This window comes from Electrophorus electricus, chromosome 14, assembly GCF_041902795.1.
Source record: "Electrophorus electricus isolate QZ-2024a chromosome 14, ASM4190279v1, whole genome shotgun sequence".
Taxonomy (NCBI): Eukaryota; Metazoa; Chordata; class Actinopteri; order Gymnotiformes; family Gymnotidae; genus Electrophorus; species Electrophorus electricus.
Window position 1 is genome coordinate 13,922,473 of NC_137510.1, and position 23,905 is coordinate 13,946,377.

At 42.4% G+C, this 23,905-nt stretch overlaps 1 protein-coding gene across 1 annotated transcript in view; it reads right to left on the reverse strand.

Moving 5' to 3' along the window:
* si:dkey-22o22.2 (neural-cadherin) overlaps positions 1–23,905 on the reverse strand; it is a 99,922-nt gene that overhangs the window by 16,483 nt on the left and 59,534 nt on the right. Inside the window, exons 12-18 of the mRNA XM_027003010.3 lie at positions 22,072–22,239; positions 8,615–8,864; positions 7,560–7,687; positions 7,004–7,190; positions 6,521–6,664; positions 2,600–2,883; positions 485–2,102 (exon numbers count right to left, since the gene is read on the reverse strand). Coding sequence (XP_026858811.3) covers positions 485–2,102; positions 2,600–2,883; positions 6,521–6,664; positions 7,004–7,190; positions 7,560–7,687; positions 8,615–8,864; positions 22,072–22,239 — 2,779 coding nt within the window. The remainder of the gene's footprint in view (positions 1–484; positions 2,103–2,599; positions 2,884–6,520; positions 6,665–7,003; positions 7,191–7,559; positions 7,688–8,614; positions 8,865–22,071; positions 22,240–23,905) is intronic.

Consider the following 23,905-nt stretch of genomic DNA (forward strand, 5'->3'; position numbering starts at 1 on the left):
ACACATACTTCTCTGTACCTGGGGCTCTTTGGGTTTGCTTGTGTGTGTGTGAGTGTGGGGGAAGACAAAATATATCTTAATAATTGTGAAAAAGAAGCTCTTATTTCCACATATGGACCTAAGCTGGGGGGAGGAGGGTGGGATGGGGCGGATGCTATTAGTATGCAACGTTGTCATTTCTTCAAAAGGCAAAACAGAACACTGTAATCCTGTTAGGCATGAAATCAACAGCTTTTAAAAAGACTCATGTTTATGTGCTTATTAAATCTTAGACTTAAATAAATTGTTTCAAGGCACTTTTGAGCTGCATGATGAGTTCTTATTAGAAGGGTAATGCATTTCTATTGGGCAAGAAGGAAAAGCAAACAATGTTTTTAACCCTGTGTTTTAGCAGAAAAATGCTAAATAAACATTAGGAGAGATATTGGCCTTAGGGACTAACACAAGATAATGAGTCTAGAAGGAACATCTCACAGGAACAAACCTTCATAGTTGTAGACTATGAACTCAGAGTGTCCAGGTGTATGTGGGTGGTCATTCCTGTCTCCTATTATGATAGTCAGTGTGTTGGTGGAGCTCATTGGAGGAGAGCCACTGTCAATCATCAGAATGGGGAGGAGGTACTGTTTCTGCTGCTCCCGATCAAAAGTGCGAAGAGCTGTTATCATGGCACTGCCATTACGCAGATCTGTCAGGTTGAAGTTTGTGACGTCCGATGTGAGCATCAGTAGACGAATGGAAAAAGGCCCTCCATTAGGTGAGGTGTCTCTGTCTACAGCATGGAGCAGGATGGAGGTGTCATTCATACGGACCTCCTGTGGTGCAATGGTGTTCTCCCACACAATGGGGCGGTAGGGGGCCTCAAATTCAGGCCCATTATCATTAACATCCTGAATGGTCACCAGCACAATGGCAGAGCCAGTTAGGGCAGGGCTACCCATGTCAGTGGCCAGGATCATCAGCCTATGCTGAGACACCTTCTCTCGGTCCAGAGAGTCGGCAACTACAACCCAGCCACTCTTATCCACCAGGAACTGTTGAAATGGGTCAGACTCTGGGGTGATACTGTAGGAGAACTTTCCATTGTGCCCTGAGTCCAGGTCTACGGCTGTCACCTGGGCCACAATAGTGCCCACAGGCACATCCTCAAACATGGAGCCCACGTCATAGAACTGAGGAAAGAAGACAGGTGCATGGTCGTTGGAGTCCTCCACCTGGATAACACAGTAGGCCAGGCTAAAGAAGTCTGCATCCTCTACTTTGACTGTGAGATTGAAGGTGCGCTCATGAGGCTTCTCAAAATCGATCTTCTTCTTCAGCCGCACTACTCCTCGCCTATTCACCTTGTCTGTCTCGATGAAGAACTTGCGGTCATCATCTCCACCCAAGATGCTGTAGGTCATCACAGAGTTCTCGCCCTCATCCCCATCTGTAGCAGACACTGCCAGTACTTCACTGTTGATATCCAGGTCCTCTGCCATGGAGGTCGTGTATACCCTCTGTGTAAACACTGGAGGGTGATCATTCACATCGGAAACAACAATAGTGGCTGTTCCAGTCCCAGAGAGACCTCCTCCATCCATAGCCTCCACAACCACCAGGTAACGGTCCTCCACTTCCCTGTCTAGGGATCGCAACACCGTATAGATGGTTCCTGTAGCTGGGTTGATGGAGAACAGGTTCAGGTTGATCTCATTACGGACATTCTGAACAATCCTGTACGTCAGGACAGCATTCTTTCCGGCTTTGGGATCATCTAGGTCAGTGGCCCGCATCTCCATGATGGAGGTGTCTGCCGGTGAGTTCTCAGGAACATGACCCACAAAACAGCCATCTGAGGTACACAGGAATTTGGGTGCATTGTCGTTAATGTCGCGCACCTCCACCAAAACATCAGCAAAGCCTGTCAGTCCATCACCATTCTCATCAGTGGCCAGCACCAAGAATCTCCAGGCTGATCGATCCTCTCGATCAAGACGCTTCTGGGCATAAATCTTCCCATTGAGCTCGTCTATACTGAACCCATTTCCAGCACCCTGGCCATGAAGTGAGTATCGTACTGCACTCTGGTCTGCTTCCTGATCAGGATCTGTTGCTGACACCTAAAAAGTTTTGAGAAAAAACAAGATCGTGTTAAAGACCAACATTAGTGCCCTAACTGAGTCATGGATGCCTGATATCTATCACAGAACACAAAAGGCAATTAAAAGTCAAAATCTAATTGAAAACAGAATGCAGAAATTCCTTTGTGTCTCATTTCAAGTTTGTTTACGTAGGGCCTTTGAAGCTTTTTTTTTGAGCTGATGGCACAATAGGCCGTATATGATATGGGGAGCTGCTGGAAGACAGTGACAACCAAGGTCAGGTGTGTCAAAACATTCATTTCAAACAGTATTTTCCCTGCTCTAAATTCTGAGTGTACATTAATAAACATAACAAAACATTTCAAAGGAGCCCACCATGAAACTGAAAGCTATTTACTACAGGAGGTACACATCAAACCAGGAAAAGGGTGAGAAGAAGCCTTGCTGACATATGATTATTTTCTGACATATGCTTTTCCTTAACATTAGAGGCAACTCTGTGTGCTTGACCCCACCTCCAGAACGAAGACAGGCATGTCGGTCAGTTCCTCTGTGACGCTGGTGTGGTACTCTGTCTGACTGAAGATGGGGGCTTCATCATTTTGGTTGATGATGTTGATAACCACCATGGTCTGGTTCTCCCACTTGCCGTCCGATGCCACCAGTCGTAGCCTGTAGCTCTGGACTTGCTCATAGTCTACCCGCTGGGCGATGAAGATGGTGCCGATCTCTGGCTCCACATCAAAGGTGCCCATGGTGTTCCCAGAAGTGATCTGGTAGCGCAGCTTGGCATTGGCACCTGTTAGAGAAGTATTGGCATTTTATTTCAGAAGTGCCCCTAATATGCTATACTCTGATAAAGCATGCTTATGTTCTTAATGTACAGTGTTTTAGATGGAACCATGTAAACATGCAAGCATCGCCTTTTGCCTCCTGAATAGCTGAATGATTTCTTTTGGTCACACTGTGAACAGGCTGTGGCAGTGGTATAGTAATGGGTCACCATTTATTAAAATTCATAACCACAAAGGCTGCAAGGTTTCAAATCTTTTATAGTTAAGCAAAGATTAACTGAAACCTTCAGCTGTCGTTCTACCCTTGATGAAGGTATGTCCACAAAAGATGATATGACATAAAAGTTTCTACTTTCAGAGTAAGGTTATAAAGAGCTCTTTAGATCTCCAGAATGCTTTGGTGTGGAGCACATTTTATTTAAGAAAGTTAAAAAAATTCAATGGACACACATGGACACATACAAATGCCAACAAATGTTTGACCTCCAATTAAATGTAAAATATGAAGCTCTTAGATGGGTTGGTACAAAAACAAACATGGCTTAAGCAGTAATCCAAAATACTCTACCGTTCGTCCCTTTCAGCGTCACGCAATTCAGCAGTTCAAACAGAGGTACATCAGAACTCCACCAGCCGTTCATCCTCCTCACTTTTTTCCCCCAACTGATCACTAAATCCCACACACTCAGTGAGTGTCATCCATGATCACAGGTTATGCCATCCTTTTACTATACTGAGGACTACAGCAGATCCGCCCGCTCATGCAGTTACATCTTTCTCCTCCGACCTGGACTTGCTATTTGACCTCTGAAATGACAAGGTACTGCAGTATAGAACACAGGCCTCAAGAAAAACTGTAATTAAGGGCTTGGGTGAAAAAGGACTTCTATGGATGCAAGTGTATAGAAGAAACAGGAACAGAAAAGCAACAGAGCTCTCTGCCTTTAACCTCAAAGCCCTGTCCAGCCTAGAGAGGAAAACAGCCCTCGCTCTAGCTATGTTTACTAGCCTTGATCAGATTTTATGAGACAAACACCATCTGGGCACACTGTGTGACCATTTCATCAGCACACACCATGTTCATCCTGGCCATGAGTGTCAGGGCTGTGGAGTGTGATACAACCTGACACTCACTGAAGGCAGCCCCGGGTGCTCCGACCCAAAGCAGCTTCCCTAATGACCAGATGTGTCATATGGTGCTCCTCTCCCAGCAGGGCCTGCACCCGGCCAGATTCTACCAAAGGATCCAGACTTGGGCTCCAGAGCCCTGGTCCACTTCCATTCTGCTAGTGCACTTGTTATGCCCTCATCTGCTCACAAATAAGGTGTTTTGAAAAAGTTCTTACTTGACTACAAAAGAAATGTTACATTTTAAAAATTCTGCCCCCCTCATAATTTTGTAAATCCTCCACCAAAAAAGAGGAGAGTCTAATTAGCTAATTAATCATAAATGCCTCTATTCCCCATAGATCAGACCCTAATTGTTCTAATTTTCCACTTCCATTTTCAATCTAATATAAAACACTGGGATTAGGTGGGCAACTCATTTGCTGTACCTTCCAAAGGCAGAGTGACGTCAGGCTGTGATTCGCATCCCTGCTCCTGACAGACATCAGCTGCCTGCCTGCCTTGTGCTGTCCATCCAGTTGTGGCAATCTAGCCTGCCTGTCTCACCTCTTCACCAGGGCTGCTGTCCCATCATTAAGGTGCTTTCACAGACCTGCGCATGCCTTCCTGCCTGCTTGCTGATGGCAGCTACATGCCATGCCACATTTGTCAAGCTCGTGTACCGTATGGAACAGATGAGGCTGTGTCTCCACAGCACAAGCCCTCACTGCCCTGCATGTTTGTTTAACAGGACAGATGCATGGGTCACCTCCTGCGTGGATTAGGACGGGAAGGGGATCGGGCACCATAATCGCATTTTCGAACGGCCCAGGAGTGACAAGCTTGACGAGTCCAGTGGTGGCGGAGGTGACACAAGGGCGGGAAGACAGGCAGGCCACCACACTGCACTAGACACAGAGGTGATCTGTCCAAGCCAGTCTTGCTCAAATGGACAGTGCCAACACTGTGAGAGTCAGGATTGCAACTCAGAGGGGACAAGCTAATGCTCTGCTGGTCAAAGCAATGATCTGGATAGCGGAATGCAGCTTTAGATTACATTAAGGCATGCTAATTCAGAGGAACACAGATGAACTAGAATAGTATGTTTTTTTTAGCAGAGTCTTCATGAACTTCAGCATGCCCAAAGAATGTTCAGCTCTCAGACAACAAATAAAAAACATTTATAAGTCCACCAAGCTTTATGTCAGAGGTCAAGCAGTGCAACCTACTAAGGGCACTGAAATGGCCATGTGGGCTTATTACCCCGCTCACTTTACTGAACAGTCACATGTCACCAGTCGGGGAAAACTGGCCCAATATGCCTATGGGAGAAATCAGCCCTACTCTTGGTGAACTGAGAATGTAGACTACTACGTTTTGAGTTTTGCAATGTTTTACTTGAAGACGATACACTAGAGAAGATTACTTTCTTTGACATAATTGGAAGACAGCATATGGTTTCTCATTAGGTCCCATGAGAAAAGGAAATATATCCAACACCAAAGTGAAGAAGCAGGAGAGAAGTTGTCAGAAGAGAAAGGGAGAGAAAGGGAGCCCTACTTTAGATCAGCTCCACTCTAGGGCCAGGAGTCACTGAGCTAAAATCCCCCTAGAAGACATGCCTGATCAGCAAGCCTGCTACTTAACAGCATAGTGTCATGTATTATAGATTATCTCAGGCTCATACAGATCATCTGCCTGCTTGGACACCTGTGCTGAGAAAGGAGAGAAAATGGCTTCTGCTCAGTGTTACTCTCATTGCCTCTCTCGTCAAGTTAAAGCCACTGTCTTTTTCTTACAAGCAGATTAGCTGTTAATATTTTTAGGAGTATAGGTGGTGTTGAAAAGGGATTATAGTTTCCTGACATCACAATTTCAGATTTCTTGGTAACTGGAGCTTAGTTTTTTAACCAAGTACATTTCCATTACAGTGTTCCTTGGATCTATCTACAAGTCTCCAGAATACTGATTAATATGGTGGTACATTTCAAGTATTTTAAAAATATATTTAAAAACATGCATCCCTCTTGGGAGCAAAGACAGCACATGTGAAGGAATCATAACCTGTGTCCCTTGTAAATAAGTCTCAGTATCTTGCAAAAGATTTACCTGTGTTAGGAAAGAAACTCTATTATTTATTTATCATTTTTGGAAAACAACAAAGGACAAACAAAACAAAGACACAAACATCAAATAGTTACCCGCAGGAAGCTGAATGCGTTCCTCTCACGATTATCACAGAGGTTTGCTAACAAGCTCAATGGAAAAAGAGAATTTTCTACTAGTTTTTTAGCCTCCCACCTCTGTAACAGCTGTCAAAAATATCACCCAAGATTCACAGAGGCTGAATCCATATTAGAAACAGACATGTAGCAGGGATCCTTAAATAAGATATGTTCAGTATGGAGGGCACGTAGGTGCCTCACCTCTGTGTTAACATTTAGGTGTATAGTGCAGTACCAAAAACAGCAGACAAAATAGGATGGTGATGGGCATTTCTAGTGCAACCATAGTGACAGCAGTCAGTGGTCTTACCCTCATCTTCATCATTAGCAGTGACAGTAATGACTACATAGCCCACTTCTTTGTCCTCCTCCACACTGATCTCATACACAGGCTGAGAGAAGGCTGGGGCATTGTCATTCACATCCGTTATGAAAATCCTCACATAGGCTGTGTCTGTGTAGCGACAGGAACATTTCACACTCCATAATACATGACAATGAAATTAGTTAAACATTAAGAATTGTTTTAGGACTAATCGTTAGAACTTTATCTATGTCCACACAAAACAAACAGACTAAGTGTGTAATAATATTGTGGCTTTTGTATATTACATCAGTGGATTAGAATCAGAGTTACTGAACCAACTCTCAGAGATGATGTAACTCCTTCATTAAGGATAACTTCATTGTGTTAAGGAGTGGAACTAAATATGGTGGCTAGCCTGTTCTTCTGTTGTTGCCTGAAGACCATGTAAGCAAGGAAGAGGTAGGAACAATGGGAAGCAGCACACACCTGTGTTGGGCTGTCCTTGCTGCCCAGGCCGGGCCGACTCGGAGCTGTCCTGGGACTGGACCTCGATCAGGTAGGAGCTCTTCTGCTCACGGTCGAAGGTAGCCCGGGTGTGTATGACGCCCGTGTAGGGGTTGATGCTGAAGAACTGAGAGTCCCCACTCTGGTCCTTTAGAATGACGTAGTTGATCTTCATGGGAAAAGGAAGGAGTCAAAAGAAGGTTGTAATTTCACATAAAAACATGCAAGTTTGGAGCGGCAGTGTGATAAAAGTGCAATTTGCAACAGTCGTGTTACAAAAGTTTAATGTTCAAAAGTGTTTTGTAGCTTTTAGTGTCACTTTGTATCTTTTATAGCTTCCTATTTGTTACAGTAGCAACATGAAGTTTTTTTCCCCCAGAAAAGGGTAGAATGCACCATGTTTTATTATTGCAGGTTTGGAACCAAGCCAAAAACAGTCTTCACTTAACAAAGAGTAAGATTGGAGCTGTCTGGAGACTCCAGGAGACTGGAGCAGGAGCAGAAGCAGGAGCTGTGAGGTCTGTTCTGTGGGGCTCACCATGCCATGAGGGCCAGAGTCCAGGTCAGAGGCCGACACCTGCACCACTGATGTGCCAATCTCTGCCCCCTCTGGAACAGTGGCCTCATATGTGCTCGACATGAAAAACGGCACATTGTCATTTACATCTGATGATGGAGATGACACAAAGAGAAAGAGAGAGGGAGCAAGAGAGAGAATATATTTTATTATGTCTGTAAAGAATACACACACAAATGCCAAAGGTTTCATAAGGATACGTGACACTGAATGGCATCCCCCAGGTTGTGCTAAGTGGTAGTGTTTTTTCCTCTGAGTAGCAACTGAGTAGGCTACTGGGTTGACAGCAGACAGGGCTGTGTGTGGGTGAGTAGTTGGGAGGGGAACCTGCTTCTGCCCTGCAGTGTGCTGATTACACTGCCTCTCTAACCAGCTTCTGGAGGCCTTTTGTCTTCCTCTCATTCTGTTTCAACCTCCATTTTCTCTCTAATTAATTCTGATGTGGTCTCAAGTGTTGTGCTTCACTGCTGTAGCTGCGTACCGCTTTTCTACTACCCTCAGCAAACACACGCACACACAAAAAAATTACACATGGCCACCTGTCACTCGTCAGTGTCATAAATCACTTCACAAACTCCGAATTAGCAGCATACACTCCTGTGTGCAAACACACAACACAGGCTAAATGAGGTAAGAAAGAAAGATATGTAATCATCCTTGCTTTAATTCAAATTCAATCACAGAATGAGAGCAGCTTGCTTTGTGTGTGTGTGTGGAGATAGGCATGGGTATGAGACACTGCTGAGTAAACCACCTAGAACACTTCTGCAGCCTGGTGCAGGGAATCTCTGCACCATGTTTAAGATCAATATCAACCTTCTTTTTTCTTTTCCATTCTAGTCTTCTCTTTGTTCTGTTCAGTGCTGGTTTTGTCTCTGTGCTGCTTATGAGGCAGCCCACTTCGTGTGTGTGGATGGCCTTGGCACTGAAGCCCAGCTCTCAGTGTAAGCCTAGTCACTGTTGACTGCTTGCTGTACCTGGGGGCTGGATTGTGAGAGCATGCAGGCAGCACTCACCCGTGACGTTCACGTAGACCGTGGTGAAGGAGGCAAGGGGCACTGTTGCCACGTTCTGCACTCGCACGCGTAGTGTAAAGAAACGCGTAGCCTCGTAGTCCAGAGGCTCTGCCACCAGGATGGAGGCAGAGCCATCCCTCCGGTTGGGCTTGATGTAGAAACGCACAGGCATATTGGTCTCAGGGACCTGACCTTCCTCCAGGTTATAGGTCACACGGGGGTCACCAAGAGGAGAAGTGGCTTTTATGGTCTGTAACCAGAGGAAAGAGAATGTTACTTGGTGACTATTAGTGCCGATTTTCTTACTTTTCTATTTTGTTTTTTCTTCTCTTGTTAGTAACATAGTAATTATATTAGTCTACTCTCTGTGCGTAAGGATGGCCGCAAATTTGTGTGTATGTGTGTGTGTGTGTGTATCTGTGTGTGTGTGTGAGTGTTTTTACTGAACACCTGCAAGTGGCTAAGTGAGTTAACTGAGTGAAAACTGCTTGGTCATGCTATAATTCGTCTGGGAAGTACATTTGAGGGTTATTTATTTATTTATTTATTTTAAGGTATTAATTCAAAGAATGCAAAGGACTAAGAAAATTGGCGGTTTTGCCAAAGCGCATAGAAGATAATTAGCATTATTTGCGAAAGGGTATACAAAATCAGCAGAAATGTCAGTCATCGCTCTGCTGACACCAGCACATGAATACATTAGACACAGTTCACCTGTAATCCATCTCGTTTTCTATTGAACTCATTGACATTTATAGAGTAACTTTCTGCTGAAAGAGTCTCTGGACTCCTTCCTGATTTCGCTGAAGCTCTGTCTCTTTCACTCTTCCCCACCCCTCCTAATCTTAGCTGATGAGCAGAGAAATCACAGCATCCAGAAACAAACAGGAGTCAGATGAAGGCATAATACAGGCATGGTGATACATTGTGAAATGTCTTCTTCTGATTAGATTATTTAGGGAAAAGCAGAGAATGCAGTAGCTTTGCTGCTTCTGGATGAAATTCAGAATTCGATTTTTTAAATATGTTACTGAGAGTGCTCCTTTTGACAGAAGCAGTGCTCCTGTGGTGCAGAGAGGATTGGAGACTCTAAATCTTTGCTGTGTCACACTGTATCTGCAGTAGCAGGCACCTCAGAGCAAAGTTATCATATCTTCCTCAGCCAGTGTCAATAATAAGCAATGCTCTAACCTACTAAAGGCTTGGGACCAGTTTCCATTGTTGTGTGATAAGAAGATCTTCACGGATCTGAGTTCATGGTAAATAAATAAATGTTGAGGAATAAAGAAAAAATCAGATTTCATACCTTTCATTTATAGCCTTATAAAAGCAAAGGTCTTGTTCCTTTGATTAGCATTCCAGACTAAGCACTGCACTCCATGTTTTTTTCTTTCTAATTCTTTTTTTTTTTCCTTTAGGGAGTCATTTTTTAAAAATTGTTATTTATTGACCTTTTATTTCCAATATGCTTTTCTCCTCGTCAGTGTGAAGTATTCTGAACCGCCTGTGTATGAAATGGGCTCTACGGATAAGCTTGCCTTGCCCTGCTTTTGCTGCGAGGGTGAACCTCAGTGTGCTGGGAGAACAAGAGCAAACTAACTAGGACTGAACTGGAAGTAAACAACTGGAGAAAGGCATGGTGCACTGGTTTGTGCGTTTCTTAAACATGAAAAGTGTTTCAGAGAAGAAAAAAACATTTCAATAGTTGGAAACATGAGTCTATGTTTGGTTTGGGAAAATACTATCTACAGATACAGCTGCAAACTGTCTTCTGGGGAGCTATAATTCAATGATCATAATAGGGAAAAAATTATCCCCAAACTACTATCAAACAAATGACACTGTCAAGTAAACACATTCCAGTACAATGCAGAAGACAGATGGCCATTGAAGCCAAGGCTGGGAATAAATGTATTGAAGACCCAACCATCTATGGTAGTCCTGTAACATGATGAATGTGTGCCTAGGAAAGCCTAAGTTCAAAGCAAGACATCAGAGAGAGGGCGGTGGAGGGAGCAGTGGTTTGAAAGAGAAAGAAACAAGTAGAAGGAGAAAGGGAGATAGAGGCAGAAAGTATTGGGAATAGTTAGTGTCCATGGGTTCAGTCAGCCATGACATCCAAGGCTCTTATGTGGTCAGGGAGGACAGCTCTTCTGCGGCGACATGGAGAAGACACACCTTAAAAGCTCAGCCGCTAGCGCCTCCTGCTTTTATGGGCTTTGAGGCTTTGACTTCCAGGACATGTCCCACTCTGGGCTGACCTAGTCCCTCACCTTTCCTGTCATGGGCAGTTTGAGATGAGCCCCCTGCTCAGACACCCACCCTTCTCTACAGAAGGAGCCCATCCCTGCTAGTTGCAGCCATCACCACAGACCTCAATAGGACGGACTCAAAATTTCAGAGACTAGGGCGAATGGTGAACTCAAACAATACCTACAGCTCCATCTCTGTTGATATGGTGAGTCAATAGTGGGACACTCCTATAGTGGAAGCACAGGAGAGCCTTTAACAAGTACCTTAGTCAAAAGGTCATTATACACTACTGCTGGAATTTTATGAAATTGCCAGTGCAAAACATTCACTGCTGAAGAGAGCATGAAAACACATTGGAAACTGGCACTTCCAAAACATTTACTATTGTGGTGGGCATAGGGTTAGATCCCATTAGAGCATGGGAGAGGTTTTCACGCTGCCTGCACAAGCATAGAACACCTGACTACACCGGAACACCAAACAACTCTCACACATCACTTTCCAGCTCAAAAGAGCACTTTTCCTGGTCAGCACTCCAAAAGGCACAGACTACAGTCCACAGCCATATGAGAGCCCACATTTCACAAAAAGTAAATGGTCTAAACTTTAAATTCACTCTTTTGGTTCAAACTGAAATTTGGTTGAAATATTCATAAAAGTAGGCATTAGCTAAATAAATAATTTTGATTCGGTGCTGAGGAATACAAACTTGACTGACCGGTGAAACTGTACCTGATTAATCTGCCCCCTGAGTTTATTAGCACATGGCAACGCAGTTTGATGAGAATGGGATCCCCATTATCTGGCCTCCATGCACAAGAACAAAACCCCTTAATTACTTCCTCAAAGTTGCAATTACTGCATTTGGAAATTTGCTAATTATCATTCCTTGAAATGATTCCACAATGAGGTGACTGATATTTACATTTTTAATTAGAGAAAACGATACATGGAGCAGGAAGGAAGGAAATGGGAGAGGGAAAGACACACACACAGAGAGAGAGAGAGTTAGGAAGAAGGAGTGATGAATAGGAGAACTTTGTACACAACAAGGCTGCTCAGTGTACTTAATGAATGCATTATACTGTTTAACAAGCCTAATTTGTATTTAGAGTTCTGAGGATAAATTACCATGTTGGCTCCCAATGCACAGAACAGATTTGAACAGTCAGTTGCTACAGTTACTCCACACTAGGGAGTAAATCCTTCACTTGAAGAGAAAGGGAGACAAAGAGTAAGAGAAAACAGAGAAAGCAAGAGTGAGGGAGAGAGTGAGCATAAAAAAAAAGTGTGTAATTGTTCTGAAGTGTTTTGTTGTTCAAGTCACATTACCAGGAACATCACTGTTTGGGTTTGTGTGTGGGTGTATATTTATATGTGCAAGAGAGAATTAGGTTGGCAGATGAACTTTCTATGTTATCTCCTAGTGATAGAGAGCAAGACTGCAACATAAAAAATGTGTCAAAATTTGGCTAATACCTGTCATTTTTTCTTGCAGAAGAGGTTCAGAACCCTGAACAGCAGTATATGCTCTATTAATGTTGCTGATGTAATTGAGTCAACATCATAAGAAGGCAGAGCTCTTAGGTGAGAAAGAGAACCCATTTTGTCTATCTGACATTTGACCCACCCAAACAGTTATGGTGTTAAGTTGAAATTTTATATCTTAAAAATATAGTTAATCGATACAATGAACTTGAAACAGGAAGCCTAGACATTAGATAGTAATTTAAGATACACCAATAGAGGTAGAAACAAAGCTATTCTTCTGCTTATGTTCTGGTAATTGACGGAATTGAGGGCTAAATGGAGCTGAAACTGAAGAGAGCAGGAAGAGATTAAACAAACACATGGTGTGGGAAGTGTCAGTCATCTTGTTTGGAAATGTTCAGACATTGCAATTGACCACATTAGCTGAGGCATGTGAACAAACACTACATACACATACAAAATGAAGACTCACCCTGACCCTTCAGACTGACACAACCTAACACATACACACTTCCACTCAAACACGCAGTGAAATTCAAAGCCCTTAAACATAGACAAGCTCTCACAACAAACTGCAGCAGTGCTACAGTGCAGTACTGAATGCAAACTCAAAGAAATGCATATACTGCAGAAGCAAACATAGTGTAGACACTAATAGTGTAGACCACAATGTTCACTGGGACATTTATGTATTTGTAGATGTAGAACAGCAACTAATACTCCCACAGTACACACAATGAGCTATCCCTTTTTACAGGGATAGTTTAAATAAATAAGTCAAATTATTTATTTTTTTTGGTAACAGTTCCTATGAATCCTGTATTTATAACGCAATATATACTATATATAATGCTTTATAATGCATGTGATAAACTTGTATAATTACTCATTAGTATTTATAGCTACCTGTACAATACCTTATAAAGCAAGAGTATATAACTTCATGTGAGATTTTATAAAGATTTATATCAACTGTTCATAAGAACAATAGACATATTACACTATAACAGGCTATGATCTCTGAAAAAGATTCCAGGTGAGTAATTGCAGTGTACTGTAGCAAAAGATATAGAGATAGTCAAAATTAATAGTGAAGTAATAATTCCAGAGAATTATATATATATATATATATATATATATATATATATATATATATATATATACACACACACACACACACACACACACACACACACACACACACACACACACACACACACACACACACATATACGTGTATATATAAACAGGATGTTCTCCCATAAGCCATCCAAAGAGTACTCTCAGTGGAAGAGTAACAGTATAAGAACAGACGCACCAAATACTAGAAAGGCATATGGGAGGAGGCATCACACAACAACAATGACCAGTGGTTGGTGAACCTGAGAGCAGACCACAGTAAACTCCCTGAACAGTATCCAGTATCCACCATGCTAGCAGATGTCCAAGAGGGGCTGGACAGCATCAGGCCCTGACATGGTCTACGCCTACTGGCCGAAGAAGCTAACTGCATTCCATGAGCACCTAGCAGCACAAATGAACCAGCTGCTAATGGATGGAACCACACTCAATGGTTAACTGAAGGATGGAAAGTCCTGATGCTGAATGACCCCCTGAAAGGGTCAGTTCCATCCAACTACCAGCTGATAACTTCCCTCTGCACAATATGGAAGTTCCTGTCAGGCATCATTGCAGTTAAGATGTATAGGCACATGGCTGGATACATGAGCAGGGCCCAGAAAGGCATTGGCAAGAACACAAGAGTAGCCAAGCACTAGCTATTGCTCAAGATTGTAAGACCATCACAATGTGCCACATATGGGTCCCAGAATGCTTGAGGCTATATAACATCTACAGGTCTCATCAAGAAGCCTTTATCAAGAAGTCAGTTGGGCTGTGGAAGATGACCCAAGAGGCCAACAGCACAATTCACCATCAAGTGCAAGATTTAACAAGGGGATGCCCTGTACCTGTTGCTGTTCTGCACAGGGCTGAATCCCCTCAGTGAGATCATCACCAAGAGTGGCTACGGATACCGGCTATGGAATGGAACAACCATCAGCCACCTCCTTTAGATGGATGACATCAAGATATATGCCAGAAGTGAACGAGACCTCAACTCACCAATCCATCTCAATAGGCTATACAGCAATGACATCAGAATGTCATGCTGACTGGATAAGTGTGGTCAGATGGTTACAAGGAGAGGGAAGGTACCTAGAATGTAGAGGATCATACTACCAGATGCTGAGGGAATAGGCTAACAGATGTTGAAGGCAGCTACAAGTACCTTGGAACTCCACAGGCAAATGGGAATCATGAAGAGACCACAAGGAAAGCAGCTACAGGCAAATACCTACAAAAAGTGAGGTAAGTCCTGAGAAGTCAGCTGAATGGGAAGAACAAGATCCAGGCTGTCAACACCTATGCCCTACCAGTCAGATACCCTGCTGGCATAATAAGATGGCCTAAGGAGGATACATCAAGACAAGGAAACTCCTCACAATGCATGGAGGGTTTCATCCCAAATCTAGCACTCTGAGACTGTACACTAAGCAGAAAGAAGAGAGCTGAGGACTAGTGAGCATCGAGGCCACTATCCAGGATGAAACCACCAAGATAGTGGAATGATGGCCCCAAGTGATGAAGTGCATTGTGAGTACCTCAGACAGCAGAAACCCAAGTAGGATGGGAATGAGGAGGAGCAAAAACCTGGAGAAATCCCACCAATGTCTGGAAAAGGCTGTAATGAAAGACAACATATAGGCACTGATTATGGCAGCACTGGAACAAGCTCTGAATACAAGATCAATAAAGGCTGGGATCTACCACACCAGGCAGGACTTCAGATGCAGGCTGTGCAAAGATGCCCCAGAGAAAATGCAACACATAACAGTGGGATGCAAGATGCTAGCAGGCAGAGCGTACATGGAATGCAATAACTAGCTGGCATAGTATACACAAACATCTGTGCCAAGTACAGGCTGAAAGTTCCAAGGTCAAAGTAGGATACACCCCCAAAGGTGGTGGAGAATGACCATGCTAAGATCCTGTGGGACGTCCAGATACAGACAAACAAAAGTAGTGGTGGATAAACAGCAGAAGAGGGCTGGAGTGATAGATGTAGCAATCCCAAGTGATAGCAACATCAGGAACAAGGAACATGAAAAGCTTGAGAAATACCGAGGGCTGTGAGAAGAGTTGGAAAGGATGTAGAAGGTGAAGGCAATAGGGGTTCCTGTAGTAATCGGCACACGAGGGGCTGGGACCCATAATCTGTCAGAAATGCTCCAGCAAATCCCCAGAAGAACATCCAAGGTCTCTATCCACAAGAGTGCAGTCCTGGGAACAGATAAGATACTACACATGATCGTCAAGTTCCCAAGCCTCTGTTAGGGCCCCTGAGCTTGAAGGAAACAGACCACCCAGAAGAGGGTGAGTGGGGAATGGTTAGATGGAAACCTTAAGAGGCCTACAAGTCACAGTGTCTCACACCCACTGTGAAGTTTGTTGGAGGATCAGTGATGATCTAGAGGTGCTTCAGCATGGCTAGATTTGAACAGATTTGTCTTTGTGAAGGACGCATGATCCAAGCTACGTACAAGGTTATCCTGGAAGAAAACCTGATTCTCTCTGCTCTGACAATGTTCCCCATCTCTGATTGTTTTTCCAGCAGGATCATGCCACACAGCCAGGTCAGTTAAGGTGTAGCTGGATCACCACCAGATCAAGATCCTGTCATGGCCAGACCAATCCCCAGACCTGAACCAAATTGATTTCTGAACTCTTGCTTACTTAGAACATTAATATTGTGTTGTATACAAATGAATATGAGCTATTCTTTGCATTATAGCATTATATGAGATCTGAAACAAATTATCTAAATTTTATATATATATATATATATATATATATATATATATATATATATATATATATATATATATATATATATATATACCAATATTTAATTGACACAGCTCTCTCAGGTATGAAACATTAAAACACACACTTGAGTCAAATATATTCTGATAATAGACAGCTATTGTTCTGTGTACTATTGTGTGTGAGAGGGTTAAACTGTGAAAGTAACTAAGGTATAACTGCATAAAATCATAACATTAATTTTTTTTTAGTATTTCAAAGATGTTTGTGCACATTAAATAAAAAAAAACTTGTATATAAAGAATAGTGATACATTTCATAACATTATCAGATATATCTGTCTCCATCATGGCTCCGTTAAGTGCTGCTGAGAGACAAGGACGACGTTGTGCATGTCAGGATGCTGATGCTGAGAGGAAGCAAAAATACTTAGAGAGTGAACATCAGCAATGGAGACGGGATGTAGAGCAAGGGAAGAAGAAGAAGATTAGTGATCTAAGTGAGCTGTGTAAAAAGTGAAGGAAGCAAAACAAGAAGAGAAAAGAGAAGCCAGAGGCTAGGAAGCACAGTTTGGACACCCATCCTCAGAGTCCAAATACCATCCAACAGCCAGAACAGCAGTCAGAATCTTCAAGGTCACGGCTGTATGCAGTTAGGATTGAAAATAAATGGACATGTAGAGAATAAGAAGCAAGCTTATTATTAATGGGAAATTGTTTTGCATATGGTGTACATAACTGACCGACTAAGTTACCATTTTATATTTTTGTCTTGTTTTTGGCAATGTGAAAAAGGAAAATGAATTTCCAGGAAGAACAGACACACTACACAAAGAAACTTAAAAATGAAAGAAATTGCTAGAGAAGGAAAGAAAACATGCAGACAAATACAGAAGATATAAGTGCTTAGTGAATCTCCTCATTTAACAGTAAATGGATTAACTAAGACAGGCAGAGCAAGCCCCACAAATAGAAAAACGTACTTTATCATGAAATCTTGATTCAAGATATAAAGAAGTACTGTAAAGCAGGGTGAAACGCAGGGTTCCGAGTGAAAACCTCTGTACTAGATATCCCACACACAGGTTCACTGGGCTTTCAAGTCCAAAGTCAAAACCCTCTTCACCTGAGATGACCTCAGTTGGATAATGACATGATGAAAACAAACAATTACTAAGAACAAGGTGAAGAAACAGAAAAGGTTTCTGGTTGACACAATGAAAATTCTTCCCAAGAAATGTCATGCTGAAAACACACACAAAAACCCCCACATCATACTGCCTTTTCTGCAAACGTCCACCATTTTGGATTGTACATCCCACTCTCTCTGATCACAACACATGTCTGAGTAAAATACATGAAAATCTCAGATTTTTTTATTGAGAAGTTGCATCATTTGAGGCTCATAGATACCTCAGATCTCGAGAGTTTGTCCGAAATGGTAAACTGCAAAATGTATGATGGGTGTGCAAAAACCAGCAAAATGTATGATGGGTGTGCAGAATGCAAATACAAGACTGGTGTCTGGCTTTGATGGTTTGGCAAAGGCTGCAATTCCTCAGTGGGCTACAGTAGAGAAAGAAATGGAAAATGCAAGGGAAGGTCCTACCACTGTCAAGCTCACAGAGAAGAAAACAATGGAGGACACAAGATAATTTTGTGGAGTTATTCCACACTCTTCTGCAGAAATTCAAAAGGCATGTGTTCATATAAATCAACAATACTTGCACTGCAGAGTGTTGAAAAATCTGTGAAAAAAGGAGGCAGTGATTCACTGACTTCTCTGAAAACTACACATGCAAATACAGCTCAGAGATTCAAGCTGTCTACTTTGACTCTTCACACCAACATGCTTATCTGGTGTTTTGTACATAGGTGGTGAAAAACAGCCCATTTGCTTTATTAGTGTCACTTTTCGAACACAAAAGTAAAAGTCTCTCTGCTATATGGAACACATGAATCCAGTGCTGGATGATCTATAAGCCACATATCCACAAGTATCTGTTCTAGTGTTGGACCATGTTTACAATACAAACAGAAAGGGAATTTCTTCCTTTTTAGCACAGAGCTTGCAAGACAAGGTCTGAAAGGTGGCACCTGAAACATTTTTGAAACAAGTCATGGTAAGGGAGTGTCTGATGGTGTTCAAAAAGAACAGCTGACAAGCTGGAAGCCAACAACTGTGACATACCTGATGTCTGTGAGTTATATAAAGCCCTCACAAAAACATCTGTTAACTGTTAAGCTCTTTTGTGTAGCAAGTGGAGCAGTGGAGCAGGCAATAAAAAGGATGCCAAGAGAGATTCTGCCAGTTCCATCCACAATGAAAATTCACCAAGTGTTTACATTCATTCCAAGAGGGAATCATTTACCAGGAGGTCAGTTGCTTGTGCTCCATGCAAAAAGCAGCTGAGATGTCAGTGCTTCACCACACAACACTTCACTTTCAACAGGACCAAGCCCAAAATGTGCCAACAGAAATTGCTTGGAAAAGTGGGGATCTGCTTAAATATGGGGTGTGTGCTTAAATATGTGTTCTTAAATATGGAACCTGGTGCCAACAGGTTCTTCTGGCATGCTAAAGATGACATCCTGTGGTACCTCTTTGATGAGGTGCTCGATATCAAACACCACACACTGTGACATTCCATCACATGGAAATCCAGAGGGATGTATGGAAGTGACTCTCCCAATCTCTTTTATGGTGCTCTTGAAGCTTCTGGGGATGTCAAAGTTCCCACAATTTTGCAGAACATTCGGAATCACACTGAATGTGTAAAGTGGGAGACTCCTAATATAATAGGCTAATTTATAGTCACATAAGATGAAGGATTAATTCTGCAATTTTATTAAGACAAGGAATGTCTAATGGAATTCTCCTCTGTTTTAAATGCTCCTCTGCCTTCCCCTGAGAGGAATTCAAGTTTCTTTTTTTGCTTATTTGAACCATTGTTCATGTATCAGTATTGGCTGTTTAGTTATTAAATTCTAATTTTGATATGTATTTTGAATCTTGTTTCTTTAAGTCATGCCTATTTTTATATCTACAATTAACAATTTTTTCAATGGTAGATGAGGGCTGAAACCAACAGATCATATAGAGAGACAGTTTGCATGTACCCCCACATCACATCAGTTACCTCCCCATCACAGGGTCACTTTATTAAAAAAAAAATAAAAAATAGAAAGGGGGTGAAATGCTCCATAAATTAATGGTGAATAACATTCTTGTTTTCTGGACTGATCACAAAAATATATGTTTATATTTAATTTTGAAATGAGTTAGTATTTTCTGTACAAACGTTGAGGCCATTGACATGTCAAATTCACTTTTCAAGTTAAAGAATATAAAAATGAAAACAGCAGATTAAATTACATACTTTCTATTGCTTGTTTAGAAAAAAAGGACATTCTACTAGTAGGAAAATATTAGATTTTAAATTTTTAAAATGTATTTCTACTCAAGTGAAATGTCAGTGACGGGATGGTACAAGAATGGCTCCCCATGTCTAAATAATCAGGGAAATGTTAAAAATGTATTTTAGAGAATTAACTTATCTTTCATGTTGTGGATTTTTAAGAAAAACACAAATCACTCTTGATGAAAATTTTCCAAATTGGAAATGGTACCCACTTTTGTAGAATGACTCAAAATCAGATAGATGATATGCCTGTTTGCAGGTACACCAATATATGTGAACCAGACAGAATGCAAAACAGATAAGAGACAGAAGAGAGTGTAAAAGGAACCTGTAAGATCTGAAGGTGCAAACTATCTAAGTCTTCAAAAGACTGTTCTCACCAGTGCAGCTTGCCTCTTTTCTAGTGCCAGCATGCATGCTGGGTAATGGCCCTCCCTGCACATGGTGTGAAAGCAGAGGTACTGTGCAATTAGCAATCATTAGAAATCCTCTCATCACACCCCAATGACACTGGGAAGAATGACAATATCAGAGACTCAACAATGGAGTCCTTATCTGCAGCATGTTTTAATAGAGTGTGTGTGTGTACGTGTGTGGGTGAGTGAGTGTTTTTCCTATGAGAATACATATCAAAAGATATTTTGATGTGTGTGATTATGTGCTTTTTTGTGAATGTGTGGAGCAGACCAGTACTCAAAGTCCATGTCAATGTCTCAGCTATGGGAAGTGGAATACAAAGGAGAGATGCTGTCTGACCACAGTTGAACACAGAGGAGTGCAATGGATGTTGTGTGAACACAGTGGAACACAATACAATTGAAGCTGTCTGAACACAGTTGAACACAGAGGAGTGTGCTGGATGCTGTCTGAACACAATGGATCACAGTGCACTGGATGCTGTCTGAACACAGTTGAACATGGAATGTTCAATTAATGTTCAATTAATTGAGAAACTCATTGATAAGGAGATTTAGACTTTGCACCCACAGCCTCATATAGTGTAATTACATGTCAGGTTAGCACTGCTAAATTTAAACAACAATCTACCTGGGTACTTAATGGAGGAGGTTAGGGAAGCAGAGGAAAGAAGAGAAAGAAGGAGAGAGACAGAAGGAGAGTGAGAGAAACATCCATAATGTGTGCAAGGTTTAGACCGATATTCATTATCTATGACAGAGACATTCACTGGAGCACTGAGAGATGAGAGTGCTGTCAGAAAATGAATATAGTAATTAAGGATCCTTCTTGAGCAGGGGCCTATGCAATAAGAGACCATTGTATAACTTGATACACTGGCCATGTCATCCCATCCACTTTCCTCGCACCAAGGATCTTTGTTTCCAATATGTCTAATCAGGAGTTTGAAATTGATAGCATTTTGTGTGTGTGTGTGTGTGTGTGTGTGTGTGTGTGTGTGTGTGTTTGTGCACCTATGTGTGTGTATACCAGTGTGTGAATTCAAGAGGTTTCATTAGCAAAACCAACAGTAAAGAAAACCGGACCTGTGCGGCTAGGCCAGATTAATACAATGTTCTTTGACAGTGCCTTTGGTACATTTCTGTTCAAATATCCCAACTGTATCCTGTGGTAATGTGAAAAGCAGGTGCATATGTCTGCTTGCATATGAATGTCTGGAGAATGTGAGAATATCTGGCAACAGCAAGATGAAGATGCTCATGGAGTGAAACTGGAACTCTTTTTGGCTGTCTTTACTGATAAATTGTCTTCATACAGCAGTGGATAAGAGAAAGAGAGAGAGTAGAAAAGAAGGAGATCAAGAACGTTTTTCACATTTTTCCAAGCCATTTGAATTAATTAGAAGAGAAAATTCTTACAACTAGTCCATACAATTTAGGTGGACAAATGGCGGTCATTGGCAAGATGCTCACTGGGTGTACAGTCTGAGTGTACATGACTGAAAGCTAACAGAAGATAAAACAAGCTGAAATATCAAACAAAGTATGAGCCAGATAAAGAATCAAACAAGCAAAATGGAACAACAGAAATGTCACCCTCCCAGCTCATGTGTTTAACCCTAATTCCATAGGTACCCAGCACAGTTAGACTACTACACATGACAGTACAATACAAAAACAAAACAAAACTAGTAATTATAGAAAACAACAATCTATCCTAGCACTAACAGCCACATCAGTTCTTCTTAACAACGACTTGGTTTTGGCATCAAGAATACAATATACAATGGCCTATATACATACACAAAGTTTTATATATGTGTATATATAAATCGACTGTAATATAAAGGTACTTATGGGAATACCAACTGGCCCTTTTCAGTTGTGGGTCAGGCCTAGACTCTCCACAGAGATGGAGAGATGGCTTCCTTCCCCCACTACACAGCTAGGAGACAGGCCCGTGTCCAGAGCATCCGGAGAGCAGCACTCACCACTATTTTGGTGTCGCGGATGGTGTTCTCGGGAACGGTGAGCCAGTACTCGGCCTGCTCCCACTGCGGCGGCTGGTTGTGCACGTTGGTGATGGTGACGGTGAGGTCCACAGAGCTGCTGCGCTTCCCACCGTCTGTGGCCACAATCTGCTGTAGGATCCGTGACGTCTGGAGGGAGAAGAGTGGAAAAGCATGGCCGAGCCAGGATTAGGCAAGCCTTCACATCCTCTCCAGCCATAAACACGAAAGTAAAAGGATCCATCTTTAAGGAAAGCCACATACATAAGTGAATCGCAGCTCTGCCAGCACCCCCGCCGACCCCCCAATACCACCAGAGTTGGACGACATTTTTGCTGGTGGGAGGGTTGAAATCTTTGTTCAAAAGATTTTTACAATGACAGAGAGAGAAATTTGTGCCATTTAAAAGTGAAAAAAGTCAGCATTATTCATTGGAAAATGGCAGGCAGACTACAAAAGTACACTGTGTGGTAGCATAGAGAGACCTTTTCTCTAAGACTCTCATTTTTGGGCTCTTAATTTGACTTTCAAGGCTGAGCCCTCACAGAAAAATGGAGGAGGAATACGTTTGTACCACATATTCCACATCGCTTCACTCAGATTACCACTGTTCGATTAATAATAGAGGAGTTCTTCTGAGTCAGCAGTAAAACTTTGCTTAACAACCTCCAAAATAGGTCTGCTTTTCAGGCCATACAGCATAAAAGAGGCGGGCGGGGAGAAAGTGAGACGGAGACACAGACGGACAGGTACACACAGATACACAGGCAGACGTACAGGCATATAGACAGAGTGAGGAAAAGAATGAGATAGAAGAGAGAACGAGAAAGAAAGAGAACAATAAAAGCTGTGTGTTTGAAGGCAGGTAAGCTAAATGTAGGCGATGTCTTGGCTCTTGAGCAGTGATCAGTTCTGACAAATGTGAGGCAGGGGGACTGGAGTGGGCTAATGGCAAACACCACGCAGACCTCTACTACCCAGAGTGACCCGCACTGAGGTAAGGACTGCAGGGAGGAGGGATGGCTTAGGGGAGGGGGAGGAGTCATCAGGGAGAGAAAAGGATGCTGGATCCCCACAAAATTCTACCTGCCCTCTAACCATGTAGGCAGCATCTGTCTCTTTTAGGCTTGATGGACACAGGTTAAAAGCAAAAAAAGGTGTTCAAGTGAATTCTGTATTAATATTTCACTGCATGTAATCTTTTACCTGAGCTTCACTACTCTCGTGGAGTGACTGGTATGTATGTGTGTGTGTGTGTGTGTGTGTGTGTGTGTGTGTGTGAGAGAGAGAGAGAGAGAGAGAGAGAAGGAGGGGGGGGGAAAGGAAGGGAATCTGGGTCTCTGTAATGACTCTGCCAAATGGGGAGAAAATCCATGCTCCTCACTCCAGCTCTGACACCACACAATGCAGCTAATTCATCATGGCTGCCACTGCTGCTTGGCTGGCCAAATCGCGCTGTCGACATCATCTGAGTACAGCCTGTCTCCCTGTCCAGGCCTGTGTGTGTCCACAGATCCTTCTTAATGTCAGACAGTGAACCTGCAGGTTTTATATAACCTGCGCAGAAATGACACAGCCCGCCACTGCTAGGCTGAGAAACGGGGAGATGACATCTCTGCATAGACCAAACAACAAGAGCACAAGCACACCCACCCACCCTGACACACACACACAGGGAAAAGGATGGAGGGAAAGGAAGAACGTAAGAAAAAATAAAATAAGAAAGAAAGAAAGGAACAAAGAACGAAAGAATGAAAAAGAAAAGGAAAGAAGGGAAAGAAAGAGAGCCAGGTCAGAACAGAGACAACGCAGACAG